Source organism: Myotis lucifugus, unplaced genomic scaffold (genome assembly GCF_000147115.1).
Source record: "Myotis lucifugus unplaced genomic scaffold, Myoluc2.0 scaffold_82, whole genome shotgun sequence".
In the NCBI taxonomy this organism is placed as follows: Eukaryota; Metazoa; Chordata; class Mammalia; order Chiroptera; family Vespertilionidae; genus Myotis; species Myotis lucifugus.
Genome location: NW_005871130.1, coordinates 2,935,332 through 2,956,754, shown reverse-complemented (window position 1 = coordinate 2,956,754; position 21,423 = coordinate 2,935,332). Strand labels below are relative to the sequence as shown.

General features: G+C 39.0%; 1 protein-coding gene across 1 annotated transcript in view; it reads right to left on the bottom strand.

Annotated features, from left to right (window-relative positions):
• Positions 1-21,423, bottom strand: part of ZNF407 (zinc finger protein 407) — a 385,654-nt gene that overhangs the window by 110,652 nt on the left and 253,579 nt on the right. Inside the window, exon 7 of the mRNA XM_006090793.3 lies at positions 19,585-19,705. Within this exon, the coding sequence (XP_006090855.1) occupies positions 19,585-19,705 (121 nt within the window). The remainder of the gene's footprint in view (positions 1-19,584; positions 19,706-21,423) is intronic.

The window sequence follows — 21,423 nt, the reverse complement described above, 5'->3', positions numbered from 1 at the left end:
AACTTGATATATACACATATATTTTTACTTATGCTATCTATACACTATATACATTTAAGTATAGCACATCTGTGTATATATATTTAAATTGTCTGTTTTACACACACACATAAGAAACATTAAATACATGTAAAAAAAGGAGAACAGATACGTTGCCTATATCTCATGGGTAACTGTATTTGTATGCTGTCAAAATCTACTTTTCCACATCTAATGCTGTGCAACATAAAATTTTTTAAGATATTGAGATAAAAAGCTTTTCTCACTTACAAAAACCGAACTATTCCAATCCAAGCCAAAAAAGTAAAAGCTATAACATATTATGTCACCATCATTTAAAGGAGAATAACTACAAAGTAGGGGCAAACAGTCCTTACACTTGAGAATATCACGCAACATTCGGTTAAACATGTCACAAGATTAATCAAATAATAAACAGACTGGACTCCTTCTGATAAATCATTCTGAATGATATTTAGCCCAAAAGTGACTCTTCCAGAAAACAGAACTTTCGGGTAGAGACTGGAATGGCACCACCAAAGTGGCTCATCAAGGACAGGTCGTGCAGAAGTCAGGTGATCTAGATAGCATTCCAAACAGGGTCATGTCTAGATCCCCAGGAAAAAGCAGCAGTTGAGCCAACTGGGCACGTAGTCTTTGAGTGGGGGACTGATATGTGTTCCGGTTGACACTGACGGTAAGGTAGAGATTGTGTTTATGACCATGTTCATAGACTGGAAGACTGAATCTTATTAAGATGACAATACTCATGATGTACAGAGTCTATGGAATTCCTGTCAAAAGCCCACCTGTATTTTTTATAGAAAATGAAATGCTAATCCTACAGTTCATACAGAAACACATGGGATATAGAGAGTCAAAACAATCCTACAAGAGAACTAAGTTGGAAAACTCACTCTTTCTCATTTCAAGGTTATTACGAAGCAACAGTGATGAGGACAGTGTGGAACAAGGACCAGGGCAGACACAGGCAGTCCTCGCAGGGATGGGGCAGTGCTCCAAGGGAAGGTAGGTGATCCAGCACAAAGGTGCAGGGGCCTGGTGAGGACCAGGGACTCATGAAGTGCTGGCTGGACCACAACCTGCATGAACCGTGTCTAGGCAAAGGCATTTTATGTCACAAGGAGATTTCAGATTAAATTTTGAATACAACACATTGAAAATCTTGAGGCAGCTTACTATCTATCTACCTATCACCTATCTATTTGTCATCAACCTACCTATCATCTATCAAGCAATCATTCTATTATCTATCTATCTATCTATCTATCTATCTATCTAGCTATCATCTATCTATCTATCTATCTATCTATCACAGCCAAAATTAGCAAAGGATTCAACATGGGAGCTAATTTTAGGGTTTCTTTAAAAAGTATGTAGCAAAGAAATATTTTATTCGGTTCAAAGGCAATGTATTTTAAAATAATAAATACAAAACCACGAGTACTTCTAAACTCCACAAAAATACTTGCCAGGACTACATATACACTTACTGCCTATTAAGATAAAACATATAAATTTAAATCTATGTTCTTTAACTGAAGGAGAAGAAGCTTAAAAATAATTCTACTATTGTTTTCCTCCTTTATCTCATGTTGATTATTTTTTGAAAGTACCACTGAAGTTATTGAACAAACATACATTCACGTATTTAAAGATCCACGTCCAACAATGCATACAGTCAGCCTCCCTCCTACTATTGCCCATGCTGCCCAGACCGCCCCTACTGGGTCAGGGAAGTACAATTCATAATTTCTTATCGGTCTTTGGGAGAAGTAAAATCGACCTTTTCAAGCCATAGATATGCTATATGTTCTTTTCCCCCCGACTCTGTACATAAATTTGTTAGCATAACGCCTCAGCTCCTTGCTTTTTTTCACCTAACAGCGAGTGAGGTGTGGAGCTATTTCCCATTAATACATGTGAGCGTCTTGATGCCTCTCTCCTCTTGCTTCTACCCCTCCCCTCTCCTCTACTCTCTTCTTTTCCTTTTTAATAGCTGTGCAGTATTTCACAGTAAGGATACAGCGTGATCTACTTTACTGATCCTCCAATGATGGGCATGTAGATTGTTTCCAATCATCTGTGGGTACAAACAAGGCTGCAGTGACTGAGCATGTTACAACATTTTCCATTCCTCAGATGCCAAGAGAATCTCATGATGCCAAGTGGAACTGCTTCAAGTGTCAACGGGCATATGCTTTTGTGATTTTGATAAATTCTGCCAAATTGCCCTCCAGAGAAGTTGTAGCAATTATACTTCCACCAACAATGTTTGAGAGAGCCTGTTTCTGCACAATTCTGCCAATGCAGTGTTACCAAACTTTCGAATTTTTGCCAATGTGGTGGGTGAAGAATGATAGCTCACTGGAGTTTCAATTTTTAATTTCTAAAAGTTTCAATTTGCACTTCTCTGTAATGAATGAATCTTTTCAAATACGGAAATGCCATATGTATTTTCTATGTACTATCTATTCATATTTTTTCTTTTTCTACAGGGTTGTTAATCATTCTCTTATTCATTAAGAAGAGGGCCTATATGAAAAAGTCACAAATTTTTTTCCTTAGTTTCAATTTTTTCCTTTGACTTTGCTTATGCTATCATATGAAAAGCAGTTTTTTATTTCATTCATCTTTTGTTCTGGCTTCTTTACTTGGAGGTTATAAAATAATTGCCCTAGACTTGGTTCTATGACTTGTATAGTTGCACCATGTTCCATTAAACATTAGATCCATTTGAAAAGTATCCTAGAGCATGGTATAAAATGTGAATCCAGACTGCCAGCCACATCTCTCACTACCAGTTATTAAAGATGGCCCATCTTTCCCTCAGACGTGAAATGGCACCTTCATCAACATGTTATTTATTTGAAGCTAATTCTGGACTTTTTTTTTTAAGTCCTCACACAAGGATATGTTTTTATTGATTTTTTTTCTTTTCAGAGAGAGAAAAGGAAAGAGAGGGAGGAAGAGAAAGGGAGAGGGAGAGGGAGAGGGAGAGGGAGAGGGGGAGGGAGAGGGAGAGGGAAACATTGGTGTAAGAAACATCGATTAGTTGCCTCCCATACATGCCCCAACTGGGAATCAAACCTGCAACCTTTTGCTATATGGGACGATGCTCCAACCAACTGAGCTACCTGGCCAGGGCTCTGGACTTTCTTTATATACATATATATATATATATATTGATTTCAAAGAGGAAGAGAGAGGGAGAGAGAGAAACATCAATGATGAGAGAGAATCATTGATTGGCTGCCTCCTGCACGCCCCACACTGGGGATCGAGCCTGCAACCGGGGCATGTGACCTTGACCAGAATCAAATCCAGGATCCTTCAGTCAGCAGGCTGATACTCTATCCACTGAGCCAAACCAGCTAAGACTGGATTTTCTATTACAGGTGTCCCTCAGAGATATTGCAGTTCATTTCCAGATCACTGCAATACAGCAAATATCACAATTAAGTGAGTCACAAAATTTTTGGTTTCCCAGTGTATATAAAAGTTATGTTTACACTATACTATAGCCTATTAAGTATGCAACAGGGTTACTTATAAAAACAATGCACATACCTTAAAAAATGCTTTATTGCTAAAAATGCTAACCCTCATCTGAGCCTTCAGCGAGTTGTGATTTTGTTGCTGATGAAGGGTCTACTTCCAGTTTATAAAAAATGCAGTGTCTGTGAAGCGCAATAAAGCAAGGTGTGCCTGTAGGTCTGCTGGCCTGTCCACACAGGTGCCAATCTATCGCATGAATTATGCTGCAGGAGGGTCACCTCTGGTAGAGTGCACACTCTGTGCTGCTTTCTCCCCAGATCACAAATCCTACCCCAGTCCCATGTCACCAGTCACCACTGTGGTCCTGAGCTGGCCTGGCAAACATCTTGAGTTGACCACAGGACTAGAGAGACCTGAGCCAATAATAAATTACCATCATTAAGACACAGGCAATTTCTATGTATTTATTAGAATGTACCAATTTGGCCTGTTGTGTGTGTAAATTGATGCAAAAAATTCTGAAAATCCTAGCTAATAAAGAGGGAATATGCTAATTGACCCTCACACCATCGCAAAAGATGGTGGCACCCACAGCCAATAAGGAGGGAATATGCTAATTGACTGTCCCACCCTCAAAGATGGCAGCGTCCAAGGCCAATAAGGAGGGAATATGCTAATTAACTGCCCCGCCCTCAAAGATGGTGGCGCCCACAGCCACAAGATGGCGGCGCGCAGTCCCTCTGCCCCGCAGCTGCCCAGGGCCACCTGAGGCTCAGGTAACCAGGGCCAGCCGAGGCTTGTGCTGCCGGCAGTGGCAGCAGCAGAGGTGAGATGGGGCATCGCCTTCCCCTGATCGCCAGGTCACCTCCCGCCCCTGAGGGCTCCCGGACTGTGAGAGGGGGCAGGCCGGGCTGAGGGACCCCCCCTCTCGTGCATAAATTTTCATGCACCGGGCCTCTAGTTCTACATAAAAAATATGTTAATTTTGTTTAACACTTTGGTTCCCACACTTTCTGATCAAGGAACACTTTTTGTTTTTCAGTCTCATAAGGCTTCATGAGGGTTAAGGGGAATGACATTAAATATGTACAGACTATGCGGTAGATACTAAATTCACTTTTTATTATTACTACCAGTCTTCCTGTTAAATGCAAACAGTTCAACTATCTGGATCATTACTAGCAATTTTCTTACTGATTATGGAAAGCAATTTCAATTCAGTTGAGTAAAAATAGATTCCTGAAAGGTATATAGTGTATATATGAGTATATGTTTGGAAATGCAATTTTTTCCTGCCTGTTCAGAATACACTCTTTGAGCTTCTGTACTTGCCTTGTAGTTAAGTGTATCAATACTACTCACTATAGTACACATTTATCTAAGAGTTCAGTGGAAAGGGGTTTCTGCCATATCTTTATAACGTGAATCCAAAGTGAGTAAGTGATAATTTTAAAAATAAAAAACTTTATATAAATTAAACTTGAGAAGTTACCACATTTTTTTTTAACCAGCAGTATTTAATTACAAATTTCCTTAGCATAAAACCAGTCTAACAAGCCTGAGATTCTCTGTGGGAGAGAGAAACACACAGCTGCTCAATCACTGCAGGCTGGAAGAAAGTCTCCTATGTACAAGCTCAAACCTTGCTTCCCTTCACGTAGCACAGCCCAGGATACACAGCCCTCTACCACCTACATTCTCACTAATGGGGTCATGAGGAAAGAGCCGGATAATTTCAGATTACCAATCTGTGCTATTTAAATTTAAAACTGGATAGAAGCTATGCAAAAATAAAGAATTTCATATTCCCCTGCCTAAAATGGAGCATTCTGTCAACAATGTTTAGAAAATAGATAAATGTTATTTGGAATGCTATCACCAGAAGACACAAAGGGATATAAAGGTCATTTCAGATAAAGGAGGAATGATGGTTTATATAACAAATGGTGTTGAGTCAACTGCCTACTACATGGAAAAAATAAGTTATAGTCTTATGGTCCATGCAAAAATAAATGTCCTTTGGAATTTAAGATTAACATAAGAACACTAAATTATAAAAGTGCTAGAAGAAAGTATTTCTAGAATCTTGGTTGGAAAGAGCTCTGCATTTCTCAGCTATAATTATGTGAGTGTTAGAAGCAGAAGGAACTTGTAAATACAGAGAAGCAGGCGACGAGTGGTGCACTACTGATCGTCCTCACTGCTCGAGTGGACCAGGTATGCAGGTGCCAGGCTGTGCTGCTGTCCCAGCACTCACGGCCATGCTCAGTGCAGCTGACACACATGTGCTCATGGAGAAGAGCCACGTGGCAGCCACAGCGCCGGCCTACCCCATTAGACTGTCCCCGGGAGCCAGCCTCTGGGCGGCGCATCCACAACAGAAGTGATTCAGCCTAATCACTGCTCTGGCTTATGTGGAAAGTCTGTGGTTACAAAAAAATTATGTACTGGCATATTATTTTCAAAACGGATTTATTCATCCTATTATTTATTGTCTACTCCATAAAATAATCATTAAAATGAATCATTTTTCATATGTCCTCAAAGCAAATATGATTTGATAGGAATATAAGTCATGTATATTAATAACCTTAACAAAAGGCTGGGCTTCATCAAGTGAAACATCACTTTCAAACAGAGTTGAAAATTCCAGCTGTCACTTATAGGACTGCTACACTCCCCACCCCTTCAGTGATATCTTTAATTGAGGATGCCCTGAAAATATCTTGCTTTCCCACTATTCAAAATGCTCTAATAACCTGATTTTAAAACATCTAACCACACACTTACCGATGGATTCACCAGTGCCTCAGACTGGTTTATCAAACAGGAATTTTGCAGACTGTTACACTGCTCCTTGTGTCCTGACAGTAAGTATATAATTCCCCACCTCTTCTTCACCATTCAAGGTCCCACATCCACGTCCACAAGTTACTCCTCTATTCAATTTGTGCACATGGCGCCTACAACAGACAAAAGCCATGACCTGCTTTCAACCTAATGAGCTCCTTCTTACTTCCCACTCTACTGTAAAACAATGAAAAGCAAGGAAGGAAATTGGAGGCAGTGGCACTGAGCTTTGTCTCTGTTAGAAACCCAAATTATTTAGTGAGAACTGAGCATTTCAAAAACAGCCACCCGCACACACTTTGAAAAAATAAGAATTGCAAAATGCACCTGTGCAGGACTCGGGCTGCCCTACAGGCTGTGGGAAGGAAAGAGAGCCACCAGCAAGTGCAGACCCTAGATCATGATGTATCCTGGTTCTTTTGCTCCAGCCCAAAGAGAAAAAATACATTTCTTAACTATTTTCCTTCTTAATATACTGATATGTCATTAGTATAGAAAAAGAGGAAAAGAGCGACTTAGAGAAAGGAGCACAACCTCATAGACTTTCACCTGACACCAAGTCAAAAGGCTGAATGAATGCTCACGTAAGTGAAACCACTGAGTAAGCTGAGCAGAGATCAGGTGCCTTACACTAGTGCTTTTGAGAAACTAATGCCCCGAGTCAGGGAGAAATGTGCAGCAGTTATTATCGTTGTCTATCCTTTAACGAATAGATATATTCCAGCATACTTTGTCCGGCATGATCTTTACAGGGCTCTGGGGAAAAGGCCTTGCTGACCAAAGTTTCACATACTTCATTAAACAAAATGACATGTTTCTCTATGATAGGAATATTGTGAATCTTTAATATGCTGTTCATTATGAGCCTGAAGAAGTGGAAAAGGGTGAAATATATAGAGTGCTCGTCAAACTTATATGACCACAAAAATAATTTCCAAGGTTGAGCTAACACCATCGCTGGAAGCTCATGACGTGTGAAAACCAGAATGCCGGATTAGCCCTGCACAGCCTCCTCCTCTTCCCACTAACTGCCCGGTGTGCCCAACGCTGGTGAGGTTCTCTCCCTGCTTCTGGGCCACGATGTTAAGAATGGACCTCTGAGATACACGCACTCCTTGTCTCTGGAGTGCGTGTCATCCTCTCCCTTCCTGTTAGCTTGCTAAACTGGGCAAAGTGAGATGCTGAAAACCAGGAAGGCATGTGGATGAGAAGCCTTACAGAAAAAGTATGAGAAAGTGCAGCCTTGGCCACCTTCTCTGTCCCAGCAACCATTCAAATCGCATTTGTGAGAGGCTAAGGAGGGCAAAAAGGTGCAGACACATCACAGGGGCCTGAACTACACAGATGTGCATACACGAAACGTTGAGTCACCTCCAAAAAATACTACTTTACAAATCAAGTTTTATGTATCTCTGATGTGTGTATATATACATATGAAAATATACTGTAGTTTCTTCTAGCAGAAGTGGAGAATCTTTTTTCTCCAAGGGCCATTTGGATATTAATAACATCATTGGCCGAAACCGGTTTGGCTCAGTGGATAGAGCGTCGGCCTGCGGACTGAAAGGTCCCAGGTTCGATTCCGGTCAAGGGCATGTACCTGGGTTGCGGGCACATCCCCAGTGGGAGATGTGCAGGAGGCAGCTGATCGATGTTTCTCTCCCATCGATGTTTCTAACTATCTATCTCTCTCTCTTCCTCTCTGTAAAAAATCAATAAAATATATTTAAAAAAAATAATAATAACATCATTGGTGGGCCATACAAAATTATCAACTTAAAAATTAGCCTGCTATATTTGGTCAAACATTTAATTAACTCACCCCTAATGCCTTGGCAGGCCCAGACCAAATGATTTCGTGGGCCAGATGTTCCCCACCGCTCTAGTGGAAACCTTTGCAAACTTAAGGTGGTATAAGTAAAAGTGTTCCTGATCCAAAAACATGCTTCACAATATTTCCGAGAGTCTAGACCAGACCCTGGTTTTACTTTGGACAATCTAATAAAGTTGGAGAGAAAAATAAAAAGGCTGGGTTTGTAATACCAGCCACTTTTGGCATCTGCACATACTAGTGTGGCTCACCAGTTTTGCAGACAACCACATAAATCACACAGGCACACAGGTTCCAGGTCTGGTAGGGGTAGGGAAGGGGCTGCCTGAGACTGTAAAAGCTTCTTCAGTGCCAAGCAGACACCACACCCTCACAAATGGGCAGGAGAGGAACCGGCTGGCACTCCACCTGTGCAGGTTAGAGTGCGGAGGTGCAGCTCAGCACAGAAGGGTTATTTTCCGGCTCCTCAGTCGATATTTCTGCTCCTTGGCCCATGGGACGGGGCACTTCCCTATCTTTCAAAGTCTTTTTAAAGAATCCTGCCCTGGCTCTAACTCTATTCCCTGCAAAGCTCTCGGAGTTAAGTGTATAGATGCCTGATAGTAGATTTAAAATGCATACTTTATTCATTTTGTTAGACTGCATCCTATCAAGGAGCATTTAAACCTTTTATAATTCTAAGCTGATATGATCCCATTTGAAGAAAAAGTTAATAGAGAAGAGTCACTAAATTCGAAAGAGTACTGACCATATTTAATCATTTGTGTGTATTTTTATAAAACTGCTCACAGAACCCACTTAAAAACACTAACTGGTTCATTTCAGTGCCTGCACACAATGCCCCTGTGTCCGGGTGAGTCTCTCGAATGTCTTGTTTTAAAGGAATATATAGTACTCCTGCAAGATGTTTTCCCATTTCTATTCTCTCCCACTCCTGAGGCCCTTGTTCTCCGTGATAAGGCAATCTCCTCCGGGATCGCAGCGCTGTAGTTTCCACCACGAGTGACAAGGACTCGACGTGAATAACTGCTGTGTGCAGGTTGTAATTATGTCAGCTGCAGTGTTGAACAAGGGGACTGATTAATGTGAGCCCCAGCCCAGGCGCAGTCCCTATCAGAACCTCTGCGCAGGCCGGCAGTGGGGACGGGTTAAAGCAGGAAGACACAACACGCGGAGTGCCCGTGATAGATGAATTGCTCCACAGTCTTCAGGCAGATGTTCCGGGACAGTATAATATACAATTACTCTGCCTTATCACTTTCCCAGGGACAATAAAGCTTCCTCCTCCTATAGCTCATGTGAGTGAAGGCAAAATCCGTTTTACTTTTACAATACTGACTCACTTATCACGGTGCCTTGATTGTGCTTTTACAGCTAAAGGAAACATGTATTCCACTTTTAAACTACAAAAGCCCTTAAAAAGAAAACAGGAACCTGGTTTGGAGCCTCTTTCACATCAGAGCACACAATGTTTTAAGATTGTTTTGTTAAAAAGAGATGTAAGGAAGTTAATGTATGTGTGTGCATATGTAGTTGAAAACTAGTCCCCATAACTCAAGAAGATTTGGATTGTATAATCATTATATTCATAACATTTTTCAAAGGCCATACAGAAATCATTAAATTAAAAGAACATGTATTTAAAACATATATATGCTGATACCATCCACACATTTCTCAGGCATAGGCACTTGGCTGCCGGAATCTGATGGGACATATCCCAGTGACACACTGGCTCGTTCTCCCCACTCCTGCTTGGGGTCTCTGGGCCCGTCTTCCTTCAGAAAGCTGAGCTGGCCTAGAGAAGGTGGCAGCCTCGACCATTTTAATAAGGCGCTGCAGGCGATACTAAAACACACTCCCTTCAGGAGCTGTGGTGACCACTTCTACTACCTTATCTGTACTTACAGAAATGATGCCAAACATTTGTGGCGAGATGTACAGAACTATCTCAATTTTCATTTTTAAAGTTAAAAACCAAGCTAACACCAAAAATTGAGATGTAGGCATAACCATCATGTGGTGACTGTAATTTATAATGAAACAAAGCAGCAAAAATTCCAATAGAATCAAAGGAAAGCCACACAAATGTCAGTGACTGCTGAAAGCGGCACGCATCAGCCTGTGAACAATCTATGACTTAGGTTCACTTTTTAGTGGCTAGGACAACTGACAATACTCAGCGGCTGTCACACACCCTAAGTCCGGAAAACAGATCATGTCCCTCTCACCCTAAGAAGGGACAGATTTGCCCTCACTTTTCCTATTATCACACTAACTCCAGCACCACCAGGATCCCTATTGCTGCCTTTCTCTTGGTAGCACCATTGCAGCAGTTACACATTTCTATAAATATGGCAATTTGAAGGTGGTAGGGGTCAATCTAAAACAGTACAACAGAAGTTATAGCACAGATGTACACAGAAAATGTAATTAGGACCATGGCTGATGAAAGACCTACACCAAATTTACAATTATTTGTTGTAAGCCAGACAAAGAAAAGGTAGGTAAAGCAAATGGAATGGGCTATAAATATTGGTGGGAGTCTGGTGTCATCACAATAAATGGCTAATGATGTCACTAGAGTGGCCTGTTAGATTTACTAGTCTTAGAAAAACCTTGAGACATTAGCAAAAATTGTTTAGAATAAGTCATAGAAAAGATGTCACATTTTAAAAGACGACATTTACAATGAATGTGTGCTGAGTGGTTACACTGACTTGTTAACTAGTGCCCAGCAAATTTCTGAATTACATGTAACAGTTAAAGTAATGTAGCATTTTGTGGAAATTCTTCATGTAAAGAAAATAAAATCAAAATGTTTGGTTGTGTGGGGCAGGGAGGGAAGAATAATACCATTATAGTCTCCATATTCTTGATTCAAAACTTTGAACATGACACAGGTGACAACTGGTGCTGTGCCATCCCCACCAATGTGGGAACATTGTTCTAGCAGATGGACAGAAAGACCCAGCAATTCTGAAGCCCCATTCCCATCTCCAGAGAGAGATCCCATGGAGGGAGCAGTGAGGCACGGCTCTGATTCCCACAAGTCCTGGAGGATTACTCAAAACTTCCTTGGTGCCCCTCACGCTTCACAACACCTTCCATGCTATTAGGTAAAACGTTGGCTCTTTCCCCATGGCAGGTAAGCATTTAAGTAAAATTTAGAGCAATCTTAAGCAAACTAATGAAAATACACACACACACACACACACACACACACACAATGCACTTCCTCTATCCCGAGCTCTTCCTGCCACCATCTCCCCAGGGTTTTCACAGAGTAGCCATCCAGTCAGAGCCCCTCCACGACCAGTCAGCACACATTCCTACCATCCCTTCACTTCTCAGTTTCTGTTCCCGTCACTTCGCCACAGTGGGTCTTCCCAGGAGAGCCGTAGCCTCTCGGTGACAAGCAGGCGGCCTGCACTGTCCTCCTGTCACTGCACACCTGATGTGGGAGGCTACCTCTCAGCCTCTCCCAAGGTGCTACTTGCCCTCTGCTTTTTCCACTTTGCACATTTTCCAAGGGAAATATCAATCACAACGATGCCTTCAAGTTCAACTAGATCAGTATTGACCACACCTGACAGGACTCTGTTTGGATAGCCTGTGGGCATTTCCAAAGTTTGAACACAATGAAGGTGAAGTCTGGTCCCAAAGCACACTCATTTTCCTCCTCCAGGAATGAGGACCTCTCAAGTGGCAGTGTGGTTCTCACCTCAGCCCTGGCCAAGGTTGCTCTGCAGTAAGGAACAAATTACAAACTTTCCCCAAAAGAAAATAAATTCAGGAGACCTTCTTGCCATATAGATGTTCTCACAAACCCAGTAATCATCAAAATAGGAAAAAAATCAACAAAAAGTTTGTGCTACGTTCTCTTAATTGAGAAAATAAAGACGTGTGATTCATAAATGATGTAATCTTGTTTTTTACAGACATTCTTAGGGGAAAGCAAAACAGAAACACACGCTACCACCTCAAGGGCCTCAGCTCATCCCATTAAAGGAGCTCACAGTGGAGATGCCAAGCTGGCCTAGATGCTGCCCTCACTCCCTGTGCCCTACACACTGCTGCGTCACCCCATTCTAAATGGTCCCACTTTGCCTTCTTTCTCTTTCTTCCACAATTATACAGGCCTGGAGAGGCAATACTTCAGAATATGTTGAAACAAATGATCTGAAAATAAAATGAAATAACTAATATATTGCATTCTCAATGAACTAATGACAACTGGTCACATGCTCTGATTTACTTCAAAGCTCCTTTATTCTGCTTTGTTCTCTTCCACACCCACAGTTCAGGGGTGAAACCCACCCACACATGAAAGCCTGACTTTCACTCACTGCTGCCAGCCCTCCTGGCAATGACAGAGCTTCCCTAACAAGCACATGGCAGGAGCCTCCACTGCCAGGAGATATAGATAGTTACACAGTCAAGTGTTTTGTTGTGTGATAATAGCTCTAGTGTCTAAGGAATAACTTATTATGCAACAGACTATTGCCCCAAAAAAATATTTTCTATTTTTTTTTCATCTCTAAGGCCTTCCTTTCTAACATAATATATACAGATATATCTAACTACCACCCAAGGGACTGTCCATAGTAATTCCTTGTAGAAAGACCATCCCCAAAGATAGCTTTTGTCCTTTTATAATGACTGGATTTGGGATTCGAGGAGAGCAGGTTAAATAAACATGTTTATCTGCTTCTACTTTAAGAGATAGCACAGGGAGTGTGTGGTCACTTTTCGTTCAAATGGGTCTCCTAATTAATCTGTGATCCCAAAGCTTATTTCAGCTCCATCAACCAACAAAACAACTTTCTTGTACTGATAAACAAAAGGAATTATCTTAGATTTTTTTTCCTTTTAAAAATATCTGAACCAATTAGCAATTTTTAATGCTATGGAATCTATTTGTTTTCAAATCTACAGATTCTTTTTACTTACATGAGTTTTGTTAGATGAGCATTTACCAACATTAACTAAAGGCCTGACAAACATGTGCTGTGTCAGGACAGACTGTCAGGTTGAAACCAAAGTTTTAAGAAGCCCATGTGCTTAGGTGTTACAGGATACAAAAGAAAAGTATGGGTAAGACATGTTAGGTATGACAATCAGCTTGACACTCACAGTATGGAAAACACAGAACCAAATCAAAACCATGATTATATTAAAAATGAAATTCACTAAAGAAATGATCAGAGAAAATGAGAAGATACTTATTCAGAAAGAATCCAATTTCGGCTGAAACATTTGGGGGAGGGGGAGGATACATTTACAATACATTTACAAACAGCTAGTTTCGTAATTCATTATAGAAAACCTGAAGATACAATTATGTCATTTTGTAAGGGATGCTCTCAAAAAATCCAACCTAAACTTACCAGAAACAACATTCCATTAGAAAGACAGCCCAACTCCACAATGTCACCTTGACACATGCCAGCAGCCCCTCAGAGGCAGCATCTCTGCTTCAATGACCAAACCAGCTTCCCTCAGCACCGCCACACTGACACCTGCCTGTGGCTGGCTGAACTGTGGCGGGGAGAGCGGGAGGGGCAGTTCAGGAGCAGGTACTGCCCACACCACACACCACACAGGGACACACTGCCTTCAAAAAGAAGCTTTACAATCTGAAGACAGCCTTGGAATCATCATGGTTTGCAAAGTAACTGGATTTTTAGGTTAGCACATTTGTTTTTTATTCTGCTAACTGGATAAGCAGTTACAATAAAGTAGAATATAAAGAGATTATATAATTGAGATAAATAAAATAGTATTGACTTGCACTTTAAATGACAAAAATAGTGTTGTTGTTTTTAATTTATGGTTTTTTTTGGGGGGGGGGAGGGCTGGGAGGAGGGAACACCGGAGTTACTCTCTCAGCTAATTTAGATTTTACAACAGTATTAACAACCACAGTTACCATGCTGCTGTTAGACCCTCAGACCTGTCCATCTCAGAGCTGAAAGTCGGAACACCAATTTCCCACCCCAGCCCCTGACACCCACATTTCTGCTCCTGTTTCTATGAGGTTAACCTTGTATTAATTTTATTTTTAAGATTCCACATATAAATGATATCATGCAGTATTAGCCTATCTCTGACTTATTTTGCTGATAAAATAGTGTGATTTAAAGTTTATTCTGATATAACTAGGCTTGAGGCATCATTTGATTAATTTCATGTAGTATCATTATTCCTTTAAGAACTTCAAAATCACCCAAAAGAAATAAATGCTTCCTCTGACTCTTCAGAACAAGAAATGGGTGCTGTTTGTTGGTTATACATGATTTTACTTCTCCACCTTGGTATCTATGATGCTCTACTACCCAGACAAACACCTACTTTTCCTCCTTGTCATTATTCGGGGCAAATGCAAGTTCGTTCTATCCACTGTTTTCCCTGGTACAACCTGGAGACCTGCCTGCACAGGAAGCCAAAGGAAAACTGAAACTCTCTAAAGAGATCACCCTAAAGCAGAAAGTCTCCCCTGTGGAGTCCATCTCCCTAGCTCAGGATACTGATGACACCCTGGCAGACAAGGACACAGATCCTACTGCACACTGAATTCTTGCGGCCACAACACCTAAAATAGCTGGCCTTACAGCTTTACGCATAAGACACACAAGATGTTCACATGGCAAATTACATAAAATGCACAATATTATCTAAGACCTACAAAATTTTCATAACTGAGACACTTTATAGAAATATATGTTTGAGAAAGTAATACAAACTTTTAAAGGGGAAGTAAAGAATTTTTGCAAGCATGGTTTTCTGGTATTACATCTTAAAATTACCTCCAAAATGCTTCCTGCACAATGCAAAGTTAAGATAGAATTCAATCAAATTAAAAGTTATCATTTGACAAAACATTTCTAGTACACAAATACTTGTGACAAACAGCTAATTCTACCTATGGCACTCATATGTGTGAAAACCTATTGAATTCAATTATAAAAAATACTAGACAAAATATTTAGATGTTAGAAAGTATCACAAAAAGCAAATTTCTATTTGGATACCACACCTGGATTCAATGTTACATTCACCCAAAAAAGGAAAGAATATTGTTCATGAGATCAAAACGTAAAGTATCAATGACATCTATGGTATACAATGGTCAAGAACTAAATAAACCAATAAGTAAGGGGGAAAAAACTAAAGAGTATTTCCTACAAGTTTAGCAAAACAATAAAGTAAATATTTAATATGAGGCAGGAATTATAGATTTTATTCCTCAGCTATATATTTCTATTTGGGGTTATAATTTCAAGTAATTAAAATGAGAACAAAATTAGTGAATAAAATGAAAAGTAGAATAGTAAAAAAAAACTTTTTAAAGAGTGTATGTATGGTTGGAAGTACTAAGGCTGTTATGCAGTTGAGAAAAATCCGACCCAAAGCAGAGTCTTAAAGAGGTGAGCTTACTCCAAGGTCAATCAAAGTGATGCAATAAATAAAGGATCAAATGGCCAGAGTTTGGCTTGAAAATTTAGTTTTCTTTAATTTACAAAATAACAAAGTGCAGCATAGAATTATCCTTAATATTTTTAATACTGCAGGTAGTATTTTGTGTTACTTTTTGTGACTTCTCAGTCATTTACTATTTAACATTCACTTATTGTATTTCCCCCATAAATCTTAAATAAAAATATGGAAGCCAATGAGAAGATTATTCATGTAAAAGAAAGTCCAATTAGGGCCACCTACTATTATGTGAAAGCCCTCAGTGAAAGAGTGTACAGTTTAATATTAATAAATCTACAGGGAAACAGATTCACATTGTTAGAGAGGGTACTTACAACATATTAAAGCTTTTCTATTTCTCATTAATATAAAAGTGACAATACATAGCAAAGGGAAATAAAAATATAGAAAATGTTAGATTGTTTCCATTTTAATGTAGAAACAAATCTAATGAATTTGCTGCATAAATAATATAGGACAGTTGCTATGAATCTCAATTTATGCTTTGAAATTATAATGAATAATAATTAATGGTGAAAAAATTTTGGAGTAATGATAAAATATACTGAGTTGTAATTGATTAGATGTTTGAATATTTTAGACAGTAAAAGCTTAGGAAAGGGGTACATGTTTACATCTAAATAGAATGAAATGTCATTGCCTAAATTAATAATGCAAACTTGAAAAATAGCCCCAGGTTCAAAAGACCAATTATAAAATTCTTTTGTAAACAAATCTATATCCACATTTTTCATAAATAGTTATTACTACTAGTATATGTGCACTAATGTTCAATTTATAAAATGAAAAAATATATTTTCAAATGAAATTTAAAAAATATTGCAATTTCTAATGATGGTTACCTACCTGGAAATAAGTGTTAATAATGGCAAAGATAAGAATACTCTACAGGAATTACTTTTATGTATCTATATTAAACAAATAAGAATCTAAGTGGGAAAAATTATTTAAGTATTATAAGTAATAAACTATTATGGAAAGGTACCAATAACACAAATATGACCTAATCTTCTTAGCAAATGTATTCATCTTATAGATATTTTTATCTTGTAGATATTTTCATTATATAGAAATCATATATATTCAAATTTACTTGATCCTGTGAGAGAAGATGTTTTCTTATTGTTGTGAGGTAAGTATGGTAAGAATTTTTTATGCTATGCAACCAAAACAATCATTTTGAACTTAATTATCTGCTCATTTTTAAATCTTTTGCTTATCAACAAGAAAATAAAGGTATCTGTTGTAAATTCCACATTTCATTCATATCCCTAACTTCAGAAGCATTCATATATTTGCAAGTTTTCTGTATTTTTGTTCACTAAAGCAAACCTAATCATATGTACACAGAATAATAAAACTCAAATGAACAAAAATTGTTCAAACTATTCTTTCAATAACAATTATTTAAAATTTTTTAATATAAAATCACCCTTTTATCAAGGATTGTAAGCATTTCAAAAGAAAATGTGGTAGATTTGACTAGATTTAAATGTCCTGAGTACTGACTCATGGGACAGGCACAGTATTCTTAGAAAACACATCCGCTTTTCACTGCGGTGCACACAGAGGTCTAACACAGCTAACAGAGATGGGTCCAGCTGGCTCAAGTGCATGTCTCAATGGAAGTGATGGAAGGGAGATCACATGGATAAGTGATATAACCTCAACCTTAGCAAAGGTATAAGATAATTTCAAAGAGGAAACCTGAAATATTTTGAAATATATTTATGCAAACAAAGACTTAAGAGTCTACTAAAGCACAGTCCTAATCAGCAAAACAAAATTCAATTCCAGCCTTTGTAGTAATACTATCAAAATCCTTAAATCATACTTCTAGCAATTCCTTAAAAACACAAACATGGATAAGCACAAAAATCTAGATAGGTCTTTTTCTTTTCTCTTTTAATCCTCACCCAATATTCTCCCATTTTTCCAATATATACGGGGTCTATACATGACCTTGTTTGAAATAATAGTTCTGCTACTTAAAAATAACAGCTTGAAAACCATAGTTATGCAAGATAAATTAAACATAAGGGTAGTTACAATTTAAATGTGAAATATAAAATTTACAATGAAAGAAACAGAAAAGCCCCAAACAACAACTCAAACCTTATGCATAGAGTACAGACTAAAAAGATATAATCCTAACAGTAGGAGTGATAATTAAGGGAAATTTTTATAACTTTCTAATTTCTTTTTTGTGTTTTATAGGGAAGGCAACTACATGGTATGACCTCTTTAATAAGAAAAAAGAGCCTCCAATAACATTTATTTTTTAAGAACTCAAGTTATGAGCATCTTAGAATTTCTGTGACTACCTCTAATCGGGTCACCATTTTACCAAACTTCCAAGAAACACCAATCTACTGTTCAGCAAAGACAGAACTCATAAAATGTTGAAAGAATGAATAATTAATGAATGAAATATATCTGTAATATCTCTGTACTATTAGATGACCTCTAAAATAAAACTTAATGCAATAATGAGGATAATAATAAAGATTATGGCAATATATTTACTGAATGCACAAGGTACATCGAGAGACATACAAAAACCAGTCTTTTAAAGAGGGCTTCAGATGCAGAGTCATAGAAGCATCGAATAGACTATCCAACCTATGAGGGAAGGTGTGGGCATGAGGGGGTAAGAGATCAACCAAAGCACTTGTATGCATGTATATGAGCATAACCAATGGACACAGACAGGGGGCGGGAGGGAAGGTGAGGGCATGTGCTAGGGGTTGGGGGTGGCCGAGGAGAGGTCAATGGGGGGAAAAGGAGACTTATGTAACACATTAAAGAATTTAAATTTAAAAAATAAATAAGTAAAAAATAAAGAGGGCATCAGGTTTAAGGTACAGATTATAATATTTAACAAAGGTGGCTGTGCTGAAAGAACCATTCTCAGCATGTGTAACAGGCACCACCAGAGCTTCCGCTCCAGCGTGAAGAAGGCCCTCCCACTATGATTCAGGCTAGTTTGCTGGCGAAGCTCCTAAGGTAGAAGTCACTCGCTGCCTGCACACCCTGTGGTGTCTCACAGACACCTTAAGAATGCTGATTTCACTCACAAGCTCCAGGTGCAACATCATCCCCATCTTATTGTCCCTCTGCCCTCTGTTCCTACACACACCTGGTCACAGAGGATGACTCCAGTTTCTGAATCTCTCTCTTCTCTGCATGTCTGCTTTGCTGCCACTGACCACAACTCTGCAACAGGCAGGGCCCTTTGTCGTATGGACCTCACAAGCACACATGACCTCCAACATACCTTGAACATAAAAATGCTACTCTGCCAATATCTCCTGATTGCTTGTAGAGCATGCATGTGTCTGAAATTGACCAATCTTCTAAACCGGCTGAAATGCTTGCTCCGCTAGGACGACTCTTTCCGGCCAAATGTGTTACTTCTCCATACACTGCCCTGGCTTCTGTATTTACCCAGAGCCTCTGTATTGAAATGATTTCTGAACATTACAGGTCACCTATTATGCTACAGCACCCTTAAAAGCAGGAAGTCTTTCTAGTGCTATCTCCATTGCCTGAGTGCTTCACCCATAGCAGGTAAGAAGCCATTTGCGCTGAATGACTGGTTAAGTGAAATGGTTCCTTACTTTGGCCAAGAAATTAAATCACTTGAAATTCAGGTGTACCAAAGGATTGTAAATCCTAAATGTAAATATTATAGAAAATTGAAAAGAATTTTATTATTTTTAAGAGTCACTAAAATAAGGTGGTGAATTAAATTCCCAAACTAGTGAATGATGCTTTCAACTGGGCTAATTCATGCTTACCAGAGACACTGCTCTGTAACTTTTAACCGGGTTTTAACCCCTGGCGGTGACCCAAGTGTCTACCTGCTCAGAAAGAGTCCTTACCTGTAGTCACACCAGGGGCACCGGTAGGGCTTCTCTCCCGTGTGCACCCGCTTGTGCCGAGTCAGGTGAGACTGGGTTGTGGAGGCAAAGTTACACTCGTCACATTTGAAAGGCTTTTCCCCTGTAATACATCAAGAAGTGTTGTACATGAATAATCATAAAAATTGGAAATGAAGGGATAAACCTGTTATTAACAATTAAAAAGAAACTTATTTCCATGAAATTTTAAGAGTACAGTTCAATGCTACACATATTTGGGACATTTAAAATTTATTCTCAGAGTTTGAAAAAAGACAGCCCCAATTTCTGTTTCTCTATTGGAATGCAAGAATGGTACACAATCTATAGTTCACATGTAACTTACAGACAGGAATTTAAATTTTAGCTCTGGCCTAGCACCGTATTTGAAGTCATTTGACAAACTATGTTACCTTAGAGCCATTATAAAAATCTCAACGAATATGTAGTACAAAACTTATTATAATCTTAAAGGTAAATATGAAAAAAATAATAAAATAAAGGTATACATTGGTACCAAAGGAAATACTGTTAGAAGTCAAGGGAAATCACCGTTCATTAAATGGAATAAAAGGAACAGAGGCTTCAAAGAAACATTCACATTGGTATTCACTAGCTCTTAAACTCTATCTCCCAGGTAGATATAACAGATCTATCCACACATACATCTCACCCACGACTCAGGGGCTCAGGGGCTCACACAGGACTCATGGCTGCCCTTCGATAGGCATCTTTCTCTCCTTTACTCATACCTCCTCCACACACACATTTGAAGAAATCACCGAGTCTTATCAGTTTTTAGTTCCACTGGCTACACTGGCTGGTGAGCATGTGAAACGTGGTATTTAACTTTAATTAATATAAATTTAAATTTAAAACTGATACTGGATTCACTTATTGAAAGAATGTGTATGTCTATCTGGGGCAGCTTGGGAATGTGAATCTACATTGTGAAGGAGAGTTTATCAATGTAAACATAGATTGTGGCCTTAGATGAAAATTTAGCCTCTGAGTGGCGATGTGCTAGTAGAAGTGTCAATACACACACCAATTTCAAGCTCCTACAACGAAACATCATGAAGTGTTGATAATAATGTTATACTGATACAACATTGAAGTGATAAGTTGGATGTATTTGGTTAAATTAACTACTTAAAGGGTAATTTCACCTGTTACTTTTTCTTTTTTCAATGTGCTTACCAGGAAACTAAATATGACACGTGTAGCTCACATTACAGGTTGATTGGACAGCGATGAACTAGAGAAATCCTCACCACCTCTTCCCCATAAGGTATAATGTAAGTACTGCCCTTCTCAATGGAAACTGGTCACAGAAATTCTGAGTATGACGGGTTGATTTTACATACAGCCGTCCCCACTTAGCTGCCATTTCACTTGCAGGTTTCTGGTACCTTTGATGAACCGTGGTCCGAAAATATTGAATTTTCCTACCCATCAATCTTGTCTGCTCCTGACACCCAACCATGGACATCGTCACAGAGCAGATGATCCTCTTCTGACATAAAGTCAAAGGTCAACAGTAGCCTAACACTATGGTTCAGAGCTGCATCATTCTCCTCACTCCATCTCATCCCATCTGCACTGTCTTATCTAACATCATCCCAAGAAGGGTGAATACAGTGCAATCAAATATTCTGAGGGAGAGACCACATTCACATAGCCTTTAGTGCAGCATATTGTTATAATCGTTTTATTTTATTATTGCTAATCTCTTACTAAAATTAATTTATAAATTAAACTTTATCATAGATATATGTGTACTAGAGGCCTGGTGCACAAAATTCATGCATGGGGGGTTGG